The sequence below is a fragment of the Myiozetetes cayanensis genome, unplaced genomic scaffold (genome assembly GCF_022539395.1).
Source record: "Myiozetetes cayanensis isolate MyiCay16 unplaced genomic scaffold, myiCay2020 scf20-37, whole genome shotgun sequence".
Classification (NCBI taxonomy): domain Eukaryota; kingdom Metazoa; phylum Chordata; class Aves; order Passeriformes; family Tyrannidae; genus Myiozetetes; species Myiozetetes cayanensis.
In genome coordinates, this window is record NW_026087412.1 from 852532 (window position 1) to 868043 (window position 15512).

At 54.4% G+C, this 15512-nt stretch overlaps 1 protein-coding gene across 2 annotated transcripts in view; it reads right to left on the reverse strand.

Moving 5' to 3' along the window:
• The window catches only part of PRKCB (protein kinase C beta), a 97440-nt gene extending 84134 nt beyond the window's left edge, over positions 1–13306 (reverse strand). Inside the window, exons 1-2 of one of the 2 annotated variants that reach the window (XM_050317153.1) lie at positions 13031–13302; positions 12719–12750 (exon numbers count right to left, since the gene is read on the reverse strand). In XM_050317153.1, the coding sequence (XP_050173110.1) occupies positions 12719–12750; positions 13031–13203 (205 nt within the window). In that variant the 5' untranslated portion in view covers positions 13204–13302. Of the gene's footprint in view, positions 1–12718; positions 12751–13030 lie in introns of both variants that reach the window. The other variant, XM_050317152.1, reaches the window with a different exon arrangement.
• Positions 13307–15512: the final 2206 nt, after the last annotated feature.

The window sequence follows — 15512 nt, forward strand, 5'->3', positions numbered from 1 at the left end:
TTGGTTGTGTAGTGGAGCATCCAAAAGTCAGTCAGCAGGTACCTGCTGGAGTTGGTATTCCTTTACAAGAATCCCAGCCTTATAATTTCTGCAATTAAAAAGGGAGTTCTTCTACCGTGAGCTAAAATAGAAGTTTTTGTCACAAATTACCAGCTTTCACTCCTCTCATACCTGAGCTCAAACTGAAACTTAAATGGAAATTTACAGGAGAATGAGAAAGTGAGTCAGCCTGCCCTTCCCAACAGGCATTTATTTTCATCCTCTCGGACTCAGTTAATAGTAACAGCAGAGAAATTAAGTTTATTCCAAATTTACAAAGCCCAGAAGAGGGAAGGAGGTTTTGGAAGGAACTCCACCAGCCCAGGAACCATTGGCAGCACCGGGATTTGCTGCTGGCCAGGGATGCTGTGCCGTGGCTCCTGTCCCTGCGTCCCAGCAGGCCCAGTGGGACGGGGAGGGCTCCCCGCCCTGTGGGAGCTGCCCCCACGGCAGGAGGTGCCGCAGTGTGTTATGTCACCCGTGTTATCCCACTTTTCCCACCCACACGAGCAACACTCACACCAGCCTGGGGAAAGGGCCAAGAGATCTCAAAGAGAAATGAACCTCTTGCCTCAGAACCCGTTTGGCCAAACTGCAGCCAGGGGAAGGCAGAGGGGCTTTGCCTTCCAAAGTGCGGCACAGAGGCCAAAACAGCTGGAGATGTCCAACTTCCATCTGGGAAAGGAACAACAACCACTTACAGGGAAACCTTTGATGGAAGAAAAGCAGATCCTCCCCCGATGCAGAGCAGCACCCAGGCAGGGGGAGGAGATGCTCCCCAGGAGAACCAGCCCCAGGTGAGCAGGGGGCCAGGGGCAGCTTGCAGGGCTGGAGAAATGGTCACACCTGCCCAACACAAACCCCACTGACAGAGCCACTGCCCTCAATACCCCACCAGCGCCGGTCTCACCTCTTGGGCAGTACCAGGGCAGAGTCTGGAGCGAGAGCCAGCCCAAGAGCATGGAGGCTTGCTCTCATTTTGTACTTGTGCAAACTGGCAATGCAGAAGAAACAAAAAAAAGCATCCAAAATACATTTCAAAGCACCTTATTCCCAAGTTAGCTGCAGAGCTGAGGTTCAGGAGACACACTGCAAAGCTTCCTACCTTGCTACATGTCTCCTGGGTATTTAGGTCAACAGAGGGGCTGCTGGTAGAGCAGAAAAATCCTTTTAGGTATATAATAAGGGAGAATTTAATTGTGCTCCAAGGTGGAGAGACACAAGCCATTTGTCACGCAGCATTTGCTGACAGGACATGTCCACAGCCCAGCCCTCGCCTCCTTCACTGCGGAGCCAGAGCCGCAAACAAAGGAATTCAAACCCAAAGTGTTTGGCACCAAAACAGATATTGCCCCAGCTGCAGAGAGAGAAGAAATCCGAACTATAGTTTAAAGTTATTTTCAAAAAATTCTCTACAAGGGTTCAGCACCCCACCAAAATGCAAATCACCACCACGGCTTCCTGAGCAAATGAGCTATTGCTGCATTTTTTCCAGTCCGGCAGCATCTTGCTCTGAAGATCTAATAGCAGCCCTACTGAGCAGCAGCTAATTAAAGCCTTTCCTCCTGCCAAAACCCCAGATTCAGAGTCTCTAAATGACCCAGTAAGTGAGACTTTTTCCACCTCAGAAGCCCTGGGAGACACCAGGTCAGCAGCTCTGTCCTTGCCACTGCTGTGGCTGTGCATGGGCTGTGCCCTCCCCAGCGATGTGCCTCAGGCAGAGGTACCATGGACTGACCCCTGCTCCTCTTACAGACCCACAAGCCTTGTTTCCAGAAGATTCTGGCCCTGAGGCACCTCTCCATCAAGACAAGCGAGTAAGACACATTTGGAAGCTAATGGACTGAGCGACTGGACGGCCCTTGGATGCATGATCACACAAATGTGAACCAGTTCAGTTCTAGAGCCTTCCTGGGGCAGGAAGCAGCACACTCTCCCGTGACAGGTTCAGGGCAGGACAGACAGGTCCTGTTCAGCCCTTCTTCCCCTTACACACAGATGTCCCCTCTTGACAGCTCTACCATCCTCAGAAACCCAGCGTCATTTACAGCTGCTCCATGAAAGGGCTCCAATTAGACCCTCACAAAGGCAAGTTATTCCATCAAACTCATCAGAAGCCAGTGATCATGGAGGTGTCCACGCCTCCCCCATCAGGGCTGGTGTCCCAAGGAGCCCATCCAAAACCCAGAACAGGCCAAAACAAAGCCCCCACCAAAGCCCATCTCCACCACCACGACACAGCAGAGGTTTCCCCACAGCAAAAACGGTGCTGACTTCCAGACAGTCTATAAATAATCATTTTGGGGGGATTATTTCAAGCTGTGCCTAAATCTTCCAGGTGACAGTGCATTGGCTTATCCTGAGCGACAGCGACTGCTGGGGACAGATGGGCTCCTGTGCTGGCACTGCCACACGGGCACGGTCTGGCATGGCCATGGTCACACGGGCACAGTCTGGCATGGCCACGGTCACACGGGCACAGTCTGGCATGGCCATGGTCACACGGGCACGGTCTGGCATGGCCATGGTCACACGGGCACAGTCTGGCATGGCCATGGCCACACGGGCATGGTCTGGCATGGCCATGGTCACACGGGCACGGCCACACCTCTCATTCCACAGCAGGCACAGCGCATCTGCCTCGAAACGAGAGACACAGATGCACCAGCTCTATCCCCCCTCTTGGAAGGCAGCCTTCCTCCTCTTGGCTACCCTCAGTTAAGGGCAAGTTATGGAGTGCTGCCAAATATTTTTCCTAAGCCAAGTTAAAGTTTAAGTATTTAGTGTAATGAAAGCAAAGAAAAGAAAAGACCTAAAAACAAACTGCCCAGCCTCTCGGGGCAGGCACAATCCTAACAGCCTTGACAAGCACCGTCATTTTGCTTACAAGGCAAGTGCTAAAGGTCCCCACCAAGTAGAACAGGGAGCTGTAACCATCTCTGAATCAGCTCTCCAAACCACGGCGCTGGGAAAGGCAACAGATCTGGAGACACGGTAAATAATGACTTTGCACTGCGTCAGGAGCTAATCCACTCAGTGATGCAAATGAAATTCGTGGGCCACTTCCCCCTCACTCCAGCTTCTCACTGATATTATAAAACAGTCTTTGCACTGACTCCTGACTTCATTGCTATGTCACCACTGAAGCTGCATGAAGCCATTCAGAAGAGCCAGGACAACTCTCACTCCTCTTCTCAACCTCACTCTCTCATTCTTCTGCTATAATTGGAAATCATGAAAATGCATTTGTTCATGTGCTTGGAGTGTCAGCTATTGAAAGTGCTTCTGCTCTCTGTTCAGACATCAGAATAAAGGTATTTAACTGTTCCCCCCCCCCGAAGGTGAAGCTATTACTGTTGCATCCTTTCAGATGGCAACAAAAGATTGGGAGGAATCGACCAGCAGGATCAGCTGGAACGCACCGGCGTCACAGCGTGAGGAAGAGGAGGAGCAGCTGAAGGCTGAGATTTAGACATCAGACTCTTTTTTAGCTTCCCTGCTGCTGACTAAATATCAAATGTAGGAAGACGGGATCAGAACTACAAGAGACTGAAGATTTTAAACATAGAATCATAGAATCCCAGAATAGTTTGGATTGGAAGGGACTTTAAAGCTCATCTTGTTCCAATTCCCTGCCACGGGCAGGGACACCTTCCACTATCCCAGGCTGCTCCAAGCCCCACCCAACCTGGCCTTGGACATTTCCAGGGATGGGGCAGCCACAGCTTCTCTGGGCAACCTGTGCCAGGGCCCCAGCAACCTCAAAGGGAAGAATTTCACCCCAATATCCCATTAACCCTGTCCTCTGGCAGTGGGAAGCCATTCCCCTTGTCCTCTAACTCCATCCCTTATCCCAACTCCCTCTCCAGCTCTTCTGGAGCCCCTTTAGGCACTGGAAGATGCTCCAAGGTCTCCCTGGAGCCTTCTCTTCTCCAGGGGAACCCCCCCAGCTCTCCCAGCCTGGCTCCAGAGCAGAGGGGCTCCAGCCCTGGGAGCAGCTCCACAGCCTCCTCTGGACTTGCTCCAACACGTCCATGTCCACAAACACAAATCCTGGCTGGCAGCAGAGGCAGAGCCACCCTGAGCAGGCAGCAACTGCTCCAGCCCAGCAGCTCCCAGGGTCTCCCTGCAGAGACACCAGTTATCTCCTCATTTTCCCAACCATCCAACAAAAATCATGCACCTCTTATCTCCTGCTTAGAGAAAGAAAGCTTCCCTTGTTTCAAAGATTGCTCTGGGGAGGCAGTTCCCACCCAAAGAGGAAAGCTCCAGTAGACTGAGTCTTTGGAAAAATCCAGATTCAAGTGGATGCAAAGAACCAGTTTAAGAGAGTTGGGCCATAATGAGCCTCAGGTTTGCAAATCCAGTAATTTCAATGTACTGGAGCCTATTAATATGGGATCTTTTGGCAGGCACTGCCTTGTCCAGCTCGGATTAGCAGTGAGTATATTCTGCTTGTCAGATTCAAACAAGATGTATAAATCTGGCACAAAAGCAGGACCAAATATGGAAGCAAATTATTTAAACTGACAAGATGTAACTCAAAAGCATCGGGCACTCAGTAGCCAGTGCCCATCAGCTGGGGCAGAAAGGCTCCTGCTCTGGGCCACAGGAGAAACTCTGAAAGCAAGAGCTCACCTGTGCTCACCTCAAACACTCCCTGCTTCCATATCATGCTGGATTGGATTTTTTGGGATTTTTACCTGATGGGAAAAGCAGAATGTCTATAAACAGGTAAGGAAGCCAGCCCAAAATCCCTCAAAAGCAAACAGCTTGAGCAGAGCTGCAGTAGTGCCTCGGGTCAGTGCCGTGGCACAGAGCCTTGGCCAGGCAGCACATGGGCTGTGCCGGCCCCTTCCCTTCCCCACACCGGATACACCGTGCAGGCAGCTCGGGGAGGGAAAGAACCACAGCTCTGTCTAAACAGCATTTATCAGCAGCCAGAGCCAGTGCCCAGCCCGGGTCTGCCCAGCCTGGACAGCTTCCAGGAGAGAGGCACTCTGTGAACACAGAGAGAGGAGACCTTGCTCCCAGGAATTCCTTTCAGGAGGGTGGCACCGAGTCCTGTTCCCGTTTGTGTGGCAGAGCAGGACGTGGCCAGCAGACATGCCCAGCACACGGTGCCCAGCACGCAGAGCCCAGCAGCTGCCGAGGGAACAGCAGTGGGAGCAGCAGCTCCATCTGCACCCGATGCTGCGGGAGCAGAGCTGTCACGTCTCATGAAATGCATTTCCTTTCACAGGGAACCAGATCAGCTGTCGGAAGCGATGGCAAGGGCTGACTTACTGCATCGAGGGGGACCCTGGGAGGGCTTGTCGTGCCTCCTGCACTGTCAATGAATGGGAGTAAACCTGAACAGGAGAAAAAGGAGTGTTGCTGGCAAGTTCTTAACCAGACAGACTTCAAGTGCCTACTCACAAGGAGAACATTTTAATTTATTTTTCCAGTGGAGGCCAGTCTAAGAACAGCATGGATAAACCCTTCACAGCCTGCATCAAGGTAAACACCACAGACCAGGACTGACCATGGAAAAGCCACACAAGCCACCTCCAAGCAGGAGGAAATTGCTTGGCCAAAGCCATCCCATCCACTGGTCCAGTCAAGCCTCGGCCACACACAGGGGAGGACACATTTGGGGTGCTCAGAGCAGGAGCTCCCAGGGCACGGCTCCTTGTTACCCCACAGACACTCTGGGAGCTGCAGCAGCCCCTCACCACAGCCAAAGCCATTTGCTGCCCCACAGCTCCTTGGGATGGGATACCGAGAGGGAACAGAGCATTGCCCGGGAGAGACCCTACGGCTGCTGTTCATCAGTGCCTGCAGGATCCTGATCACCCTGCTGAATCCAGCCAAGCACTCGGCTGCCTCTGCCCCTGCCCAGCTCTGGGTGCAGCTCAGCAGGAGCAGGTTGTGGCTGGGAATGCCACCTGCCCTTCCCAGGAACAGCTACAGCCAGCACAGCTCCTTCTGGGAATTGTCTCTGCTTAACCCAAAGCACTTGGTTGCTCCTGAGCACCACTGGAGCTTTCTTCCCATCCCCCCCACCCCTCCTGTGGTTTTGGGGGAAAAACAGACTTCCTGGTGCCAGCTGCTGTGGGCTGGCAGGACAGGGCCAGCCAGAGTCACATCCCTCCCTTCCCTGCTGGGGCAGCAGCCCCTGATGGGGCTGAAGAGCTCCAGAGAGATTCTCACCTTCATCCATTGAGTCAGGGTCTGGAAAACTCAGGCATGTGTCATTTTACATCCCTGGTGTTCTTATCACCTCTCTGCCTCCAGGGACTCCTGGCCAAGGCAGAGGCCACCAACACCAGCCCAGTCCTGCTCCAAGGAGCACAGTGGCTTTGTTCTCTGGGTATGGAACAACAGCAAGCCAGGGGATGAACAAGCCTTTGGCCAGGCTTCATTTCCTACAGCATCACCTGAAGAGCCTGGAGGGGCTCTGGAGCAGTCCGTGCTCTCTCTGCCCCCTCACCTCACCTCACCCAGCTAAGGGGACATCACACCTATCACCAGAGGGGAGGGGGCTTGTGGGGCAGCACACAAAGCAAGCCCAGAACACAGCAGTGGCAACCCAGGGCTGCTCCCAGGATCCCCACACAAGGACTCCTTCCCTTTTCCAAAGGCAACCTGCAGCCCTCAAAGAGCACGAGGAACACGCTGCCCAGAGACCTGCAATTACTCCTCCCCTGCAGGGAGCTTCTTACTCACCTTTTCTAAACGGCTCTAATCTGTGGACTTTCAGAATAATGATTCATGAAGCCATGAATCCCCTCTGCTGGAGGGATTAACTGCTCCCTCCACCACACTCCCAGCTGCCCTCTGGGACTGAGCTGGACCACAGGCACACAAAGGCGAGCAGCCCACAGTGGGGTCTGGCAGGTCCACAGCTCTCTGCTAGCACACAGCACTAATCCTCTCACAGCTGGCTTCTGCAGGAAAAATCCACCCAAACACTTCTCCTGAACAAAATCCCATCCCACCCGCCATTCTGAACATCCCCTCTCGTTACCACAAGCTCCAATCCAGACCAAGGGACGGCACTTCCACCTTCCCCTTCTGATTGCACACGTTACAAGGAGGTGTTTCAAGCAGTTCTGCCCTCAGCTAAATTACAGGCACAGCTAGAAGTTAATTTCTTAGTCACTGTGATCGTGCAACTTATTTGCTGATAGATCCGACGGGGGCCTCGATGGCATCGAGGAGCCTCTCCAGCCTTTTTAGGTCTTTGCCTGTTGAGCTGCAGGCAGGAGGAGGAGCTGTGCTGGCTGGGAGGGAGGGAGGGCAGCAGCCCACGGCAAGGGCTTGCACAACTCCTCTGCCTCGAGTTCCTCCCTAAAACCCCAGCAGTTAACAGAATCCACACCAAGTTTGAGAGCAGACTCAACCCCACCTCCTGTTCCACAGCAGATACCAAACCCTCGAGGTCTTGCTCTGTTTTGCAGCATCTTCTGCTGGTGCCAAGAGAGGTGAGCGCCCGCCCACACCTCCCTGCCAGTGAAGGGTGCCCTACACACCCTTCCAGGAGCCCATGTGCTGCAGGAATTTGTAGGATCACGAGTGTGAGAGAGCAGGCGTGCAGAAATGCCTGCACTGTTTGCTGAGAAGTCTCCTTAGAGACAGCCCAGGCATTAAATTCCCCAGGAAGTCTCAGTAGCTGGAGCATGATCGTGGCAGAGGCTCGCACACCAGGGTGGTCTAACCTCTGCAGTGGAATCAGAGCTGGCAGGCACCAGGGAGACATCCTGCAAACCCTCCTGCCACCCTCAAGGCACCAACCCCTTGGGCAAGCCCTGAGCCCCTGTGCCCAACTTCCTCCTGCTGCCACGGGTCAGCAGCAGATACCCTGGGAAGGAAGGAGACCACCCATTATCCGAGCCCCAGATCACTCGAGGATGACAGCTATCTCTGGAGATAAGAGACAAAAACCTACCCTGCTAACAGCAGAGGGGGAGGGAAAGAGAAACCACTTCCACTGAGAGACTCAAGCGAGCCCTTCTGCACTGCAAGGAGATGCTGATGGGCCTGAGCACAGAGTGGTCCTTGCTGAGCCCGACAGCTACAGCCTCAGCACTGCAGGAGGCTTCTGCAGGTCCAGATTTCCTCCAAAAATCTCCTTCCAAAACAGGTTTCCATCCCCAGTCCCTCCCCTGAGCCTGCAGGTATCCAGCACAGGAAAGAGCAGGATTAGGGAAGCAGGCTCAGGTGACAGGCTTTAAAAGCAGGCTGGGAAGGAGCACACCTTCCCATTTTCCCTGTCAGCTCTGTTTGCACTCCCCTGTGCAGGACAGAGCCCATCTGTGCAGCACGGGGCCCAGACCCACTTCCCCTTTCTGTTTGTACCTGCTCACAGCGCTGCCCCAACACCGAGCACAGGGGTCCCACTGCCCCAGGCCCCGTGGCTCCAGCACCAAGAACTGCCTTATCCCCACGAGGCACACAGAAAACCCTCCCAAATCATGTTTCCAATTTCTGCAGCATTATATAATTAGCATCATTTGTGTTGCAAAAGTAATTGCAGTAACATTTTTAATTAGTCTATTCGAACACTAACATTTCTCCAGTGTGCATAATATGTTGACACGAAATTACTGGGTTTGAGGCAACTCTGAATGATTGGAGTTTGTTTTGCTTTTGTTTCTTACTTGCTTAATCCAGTCAATAAGAGCCGGCAGTGCACGGTGAGGAGCCCAGCCCGCAGCAGGGCTGCAGTGAAGTGTGATGGGTTTCACTTCCGTCTGGAGGGCAGAGAGGGGGGAGGAAGGGTGGGTTGTGAAGGCTGAGAGCAAGAGAGAAATGCTTGCTTGAAAGGTAAGGCCCAGGTGATGTTCTCCAGCTGCTCCAGTTTGGTCTCAGATGTTGAATCGTGAAAACGCAAAACACGAGGGCGCTGGCCTTGGAGGACAGGGAGAGGAAAAGCTGGAGGGAGGAATTCTATTTGCTGTGAAGTTTAGAGAGATTTAATCTGAAGAGTATCTTTGCTTGCCGAGTCATAACCAGGGACAAGAAGCACACATTCTCCCCAGAAAGTTACTGCATGAAATCCAAGCACCCATTACCAAATGATGCTTTTTTCCCCCCCTCTTCTCTTAAGGAATCAAGATTTTCCTTTCCAAGATCTTTTCTACCTTGTACACGTGAAGCAGTAACAGATGCAGGTTATTTTTTGCTCCCAAGTGTGAATCACGTTACAGGGCTCCTCACCTCTGCAGGAACACCTCTGCCCAGGCCCCCGGGTGAGAGCCCAGCCCAGCCACTGCCACAGCCTTTCCTGCTTGAGCAAACAGCTCTGGGGGACATGTGCCCCTCAGCAAACCTCCAACACAGCCAGCACCCCCATCCATAGAGCGACCAAGAGCTGCTTGGACAGCAGGAGAAACGGACCCTGAGGATGCCAAGGGGGGAACACCAGCAGGACAGACAAAGAGAAAGCTGCCAGATCCCAGAGGCAGCACATTCTGACAACGAGAGCAAGAACTTCACTCCTGACAGCTTTCAAGCCAGTTCCCTTTCCTTTACCATCCTCACAGCACTTCCCACATGAGCAGAACAGAGACAGAAAGCCACCAGCTGTGACAGGCCACACGTTCCCTCCCCAGGACAGCCTGCAGATCCCTCCTCATCCTCCCTGGTAATGGAATGGGACAGATGGATCCCAAAGCCCGGGAAGGGGAGAACATGTACACCCCCTTCTCTTTGTTACTGAGGAGTTCACACACCTTCCAGCTACAGCAGGTCCTGGCAGCAGGGGCTGACAGGCAGCCAGGGCACACGGAGCTCATCTCCCAGGCTGCTCCGGGCACATCCTCAGCACTCCAGCCTGCCCACAATGTACTGACAGGTTCTGTTAACCTGCAGCACCAGCCCTGCTCCTGGGCTGCCTGTGCACAGACCTCTCCTGCCCACACTGAAAGGTTTCTTGGCTTGGGAGAGAGAAGTTGGGCCAGGAAGTCTTCAGATGCACACGAGGATAAGGAGGGGATTGCATACAAGGATGAGAAGCAGATTAGCAGGCAATTAAGTGGCATTTGTGGTATCCATTAGTATTTCAAGATACAAAGAGTCAGTTTCTGCTTCTTCCTGCCAAAAGTCACAAGTAATGAGCTAATTAACAATCTAATTATTGCAAATGTCCTAGAAAGAAATCAGGGCACAGGTGAAAACCTACTTAGAGCGAGCACAGCAGTAGGAACAGCTGAGAGCCCAGACAGCCATGTGCCTCAGCTGCAATTCCAGCCATCCCACGGAACAACAGGATAAGATACTCAGGGAAGTCGTGAAAAAGTTGAATGAAAGCTGCATTCAGTAAAGGGAGAGCTAGACCCCAACATCAGAGCTTACTGCCAGCCCTGTGGGGCTGAAGAACCCCCAAGTGAAAGCCAGCCCTAGGGTTTTCTGCTTTCATGTCAGTATTTACCAAGTCCAACAGCAGCTGCAGCACAACCCGTGGGGCACAACCCAAAGCTGGTGGTACCCACAGGACCCAGTGCACCCACGGCTCTGGAGGAACAGCCTGACCCCCTGGCACAGGGCCAGCCCTGGCACCCCCAGCGCTGCCTCCCAGCACAGAAGGGCTGTGATCCCAGAGCAGATGGCAGAGGGAGCGACTTCTCACTCGTGCTCGCTCCCAAACCTGGCAGTGTTCTGCAGGGAGACACAGCCTGTCCTCCACCAAGGGGCACCAGCTGCCCGTGCCCTCACTGAGATGGGCATCACCCCCACAGCTGCCCCACCAACGGGAGCACTTTCACCTGGGCACCTCAGCACCTCACAGAAGGGATGTCAGTGAAAATCCACTCATCACTGACTGTGGAAAGGAAGGACTGGGGCTGTTCTACAGACCCAAATCCGCAAAATTTCCTACTGCACAGTAAGAAGGTTTTCGTGTCTGTAATAGCAGAACAACCTGGAAAGTGGTTTCTTAAGGCAGAAAGGGATGTCACAGACCAGTCACACACCCTTGGAGACATCACTGAGCACTCCTGGAAATGCTACTGGGGTCACTGCAGCCTCACAAGGGCTCCTGCCCCACAGCCCAGGGAGAGGACTGCTCTGCTCAGCACCTACGGGGGGGGGAAAACCTTCCACGTCTGCAGTGGCAACTCTGAAACCACCTTCGTGGACCCACCTACTTGGCCTTGCACTGAGGACTGATTTGATACTGGTTACAAACACGTAAGGACAAACCTTGAAGCAAGAGCACAGCTCCAGGTTTGGATAATAGTTCCTGACAGCTGGATGAGACTTGGAAAGGTTCCAGTTATCCAGCCCTGGATGCTGTAGGTAGAACTGAGCAAAGCTCTAGAAATAATGCAGGAAAACCCTGCCCTGCTAACACATGGTCCCCTCCAGCTTCTCCAGCACACTCCAGATTTCAGGAACATTGTGTTTGCACAAAGATGCCTGCACTGTAAGGAGAGCCGGGGAATCAACAGCCAGGTAAGCCTGGGAAGCCCCACGACAGAGACACAAGCTGCACAAAACTCCTCTGAGTAATGTGACTGAACTGCCCATGTGTGAAACCTCAGGTACCAGGGGAAGCTGTGACCTTGAGAAAGAGCCCTAGGACATGTTTTAGTCTCTATATCCGCTTTCCTCTGCCTGCCAACACCTGCCCAGGCCTTCGGGTGGGGGTTTGGGAGACAGCAGGGAAATGGTTTTGGTATTTTAAGGTTATACTCCTAGGACAAGTGTTAAGGATGAGTAGCAGCATCATTTAAATTGGATTAGACTTACACTGCCTGTACATCTGCAGAGATGCTCCTGAGAGCACCCGAGACAGAGCCCTCCTGCCTGCAGGTACAGCTGCCCCCCGAGGCCCAGAGCCACCCTGGCACCCTGAGCTTGGGCTCTGTGCCACACCACAACCCACACAGCTGCCAGGAGGAGCAGTTCTGGAGATATTAGAGCTCTACAGCCGGTTTGTTTTCATGCCAAATACCTCCACCTGGGATTCAACCACCCGCCAAAATAAAACTCTGTCCCAAACATTCACAAGAGCAAAATTTCACTGCCAGCAGCTGCAAGCACCAGCCCCATTGAACACCACACCCAGACCTGGACCCCACACAGGTGGGACCCGCAGGGCAGGATGAGCTGCAGGCAGGAACAGCCTACAGCTGGGCTGGCAACGAGAGCAACCAGATAACGCCTGGTTAATTCATCCAAATTTCCCGAGAGGACATCACAAATCCCTGAAGAGCCCCTCCAGAATCCCAGCATTATCAGAACAAAGAATTCTGGTCGTAGTAACCCAGCTACTGCATCATATTTTGTTGTAGAGCCTCATTTCTCTCCCCAGCAACACAACTAAGCCATTCAAGTCCTTGCAGGCTGCGCAATTCCAGCCCCAGAGTAGCCCTCACCCAGCCCGTTTGCCAGCCAAACACATGTTTTCCTGTTAAGTTCATTAAAAACAAAGTCCTCTCTGCCTTTTTCGGGGGATTTAGCTGAAGTCCCGGGTGCTTATCTCTGGAAACGAAACCCGACCGGCTTAAAGGCAGCGACCAGTTGCTCGGTTGATTAAAAAAATGACTAAGCTGCTTCCCCGGGTCCGCGGGGATGCTCGGGGACGGTGCCGCGGGGATGCTGCCCCCGGCCCCGCGGGGATATTCAGGGCCGATCCCGGAGGATGGATAGGGTGTGTGGGCCCCCCCAGCCCCCCCGGCAGCGCGACACTCACCTTGACACTGGAAGCCCTGCTTGCCGAAGCCCCTGCGGAGAGAGAGGCGGGGTGAGACACGGGCACCGCGGCGCTGCGACCCTGCCCGGCCCGGCCGGCGGGAGGAGCGGGGGGAGCAGGCACCGGGCGGGACCGGGATGGGATGCGGGGGGATGAGGGGACACGGGACGGGAAGGGGTGCCCGGAGACGGGCGAGGATGAGCCCCACCGGGCTGGGCGAGGACGGGGACGGGTGTCCCGCCGAGCCGGGGGTCCCGGAGCGGGATGGGGGTCCCGCAGGGGGGGTGCGGGGAGGTCCCCCGGGGGTCTCACCAGATGAAGTCGGTGCAGTGGCTGCAGAAGGTGGGCTGCTTGAAGAACCGCGCCGTGAACTTGTGGTTCTTCACCTCGTGCACGTTCTTCTGCCGCAGGGCGCCCTTGCGGGCGAAGCGCACCGGGCCCTCCTCGCCCTCGGGGGCCGGCGCTGCCGCCGGCGGCTCGGCCATGCTGTGCGGGGGCTGCCGGCCCGGCCCGGCTCGGTGATGTGCGCGGGGCTCGGTGCCCGCCGGGCCCGGTGCCGATCGGTGCCGCTCCCGCAGCCGGCGGGAGGCTCCGACACCCGCCCGGCCCCGCCCCCTCATCTACATACGGCGCCCGCCCCGCCCCTCAGCTGCACCTCAGGCCACGCCCCCGGCTCTTCTGCATGACAAGCCCCGCCCCCCATTGGCAGTGACCCCGCCCCTCCTGTTTTGCATGTCATTTGCATGGCGTGTCTCGCGGGGCGCAGTGGGCGGGGCCTCGCCCGCCATCTCATTTGCATACAGCATCTGCATCCGCGCGGTGATGCTGCCCCGGCCCGCGGGGACCGCGGCGCCACCACGGCCCCAGCCCGGCCCCGCAGGGACACCCCCCGCTCCCGCTGCCCCTGCAGACAGCGACGGAGCAGCAGGAGCGGTGGGAGACAGACACGCAGCAACAATGGAGGTAATCATGGTGGTAACAAGAACTGTAAAAACAACAATAAAAAAGCCAGGGAAGTCCTGACTTCATGCCGGTTGTGGGGGCACCTGCCCTATAGCCACTGCAGATACCCACCCCGATACCCACTGCAGGGCCAGCAGTGGCAATGACAGGTGTTCCCCGACTCCCTCAGGAGTGCCAGACCCCCCACTGCTAAGGCCAGAATTAATTTTTTTCTACCTTGATTTTCTGCACAACAGGAGTCAGCAGCAGGAGCAGCAAGTCCAGAGGGGATCCAGGCAGGAGCTCAGACCCAGCAGAGGGGCATGGCTCCGTGCCAGGCTGGCCACTGGAGTGACCATGGCTTGGGGCAGCAGGACCATGGCCATGAGCAGCCCAGGCAGGGCCACGCTCCCAGGGCTCACACAGGGCCACAGGGACACAAAGCTGACCAGCTCAGTGGTCCTCTCAGAATGATTCTTTAAACTTACAGTTGGAATAATGATCTTCTTTTACCCAACCCACTGCAAACACCTCAGCTGGCTGGCATGGAAGAGTTTTCCAACCATATCCACCATTCATCTCTCTCCCTCCCTGCCAGCACTAACGGACACTGAAAACCAGATCCATCAGCCTCCTCTGACATCCAGGTCTCCCTGTGCCCACCTCGTGCTGCATCACCCTGGTCTGGGCACTGAGGAAATAAGAATTCAAATCAAAACAGGAGACAACTTCAATGGAAACACAACCACGAAAATAATTCCGTGAACAACAGATCTTTCTAAAATTTCACTTGTGGGATTTAATTCTGGCTCTGCAGCCACGTGATCCTTTCCCTTTTGAGGCCCAAGACCATCTCTGCTCTGCTGGGATCCAGTCCTCCATCCTACGTGCTCTTTCTCTGAAGAGAGCCCCGCTCTCTCCATGGAATTAAGTGCCCAGGAGGCTTTCTCAAAATAGGCCCAGGGCTGTTATTATATGGCTGCTTTCAAAGGTTCATTACAGTAATAACACCGGCCTGTCCTGCTGATGTCACCCTCCTAGAAACAGGCAGGCTGGTACCAGCTCCCAGCACCATCTGATTTTCCCGCTAAGAAGGAGAAATAAATTGCAGGCATCCCTCCTCGTGCTGGGCAGGGACCGAAGGGAGGTCCCTGGCGTGCCGAGAGCGTGGGGGCTGCAGGTGACGCTTTCTGTGCCCATCACAGTGCCAGCCCTGCTGCAGGGTCCCCACTGCCCCAGGAGCCCCATTCACTGCGGGCTCACACACAGAACCCTGCACAGCAGAAACAACTCCTCCTGCATGGAAAGGAACAGGAGCAATAATGGGAATAATAACAGGGTGTTTGGACTCCTGCCCTGTGTAATTCATGAGGAGAGGGGTGTGTTGCCCTCAGTGCTGCTGCACTGCACGTGTGGCCACACCAGGCTGAATTCTACTCATTCTAATTGTGAACTCTGGGCTTTGCCTCTTTCTCCTTTGTTGTTCTTTTACTGTATGTTCCCATTTCCCTGCATAGCTGCTGCATGTGGAATGCAGAGAATGTGGCTTTAGTCTGCCCCATGAGTATCAATAATCATGATAATCATGCACAAACTTTTGTCACTGCTGGGCCAAGGAGTACAAAAGTCAGGTACCAGTTCCTGCTCTCAGGGGATTGCTTTCTTCTTTCCTTAGTTTACATTATATTACCTTATTTTACCTTTTTCATAACAGTGCACTCTGAGTCATGTCATTTTAAAGGCAGGATTTTCATGACCATGTCAATTTTCACGGAAGCTGAGGATCCAGATCCCCTCAGCACTTTGAAATGCCGGGATGAACATCCCATCAGCTCCTTCCTTTAAGGAAACT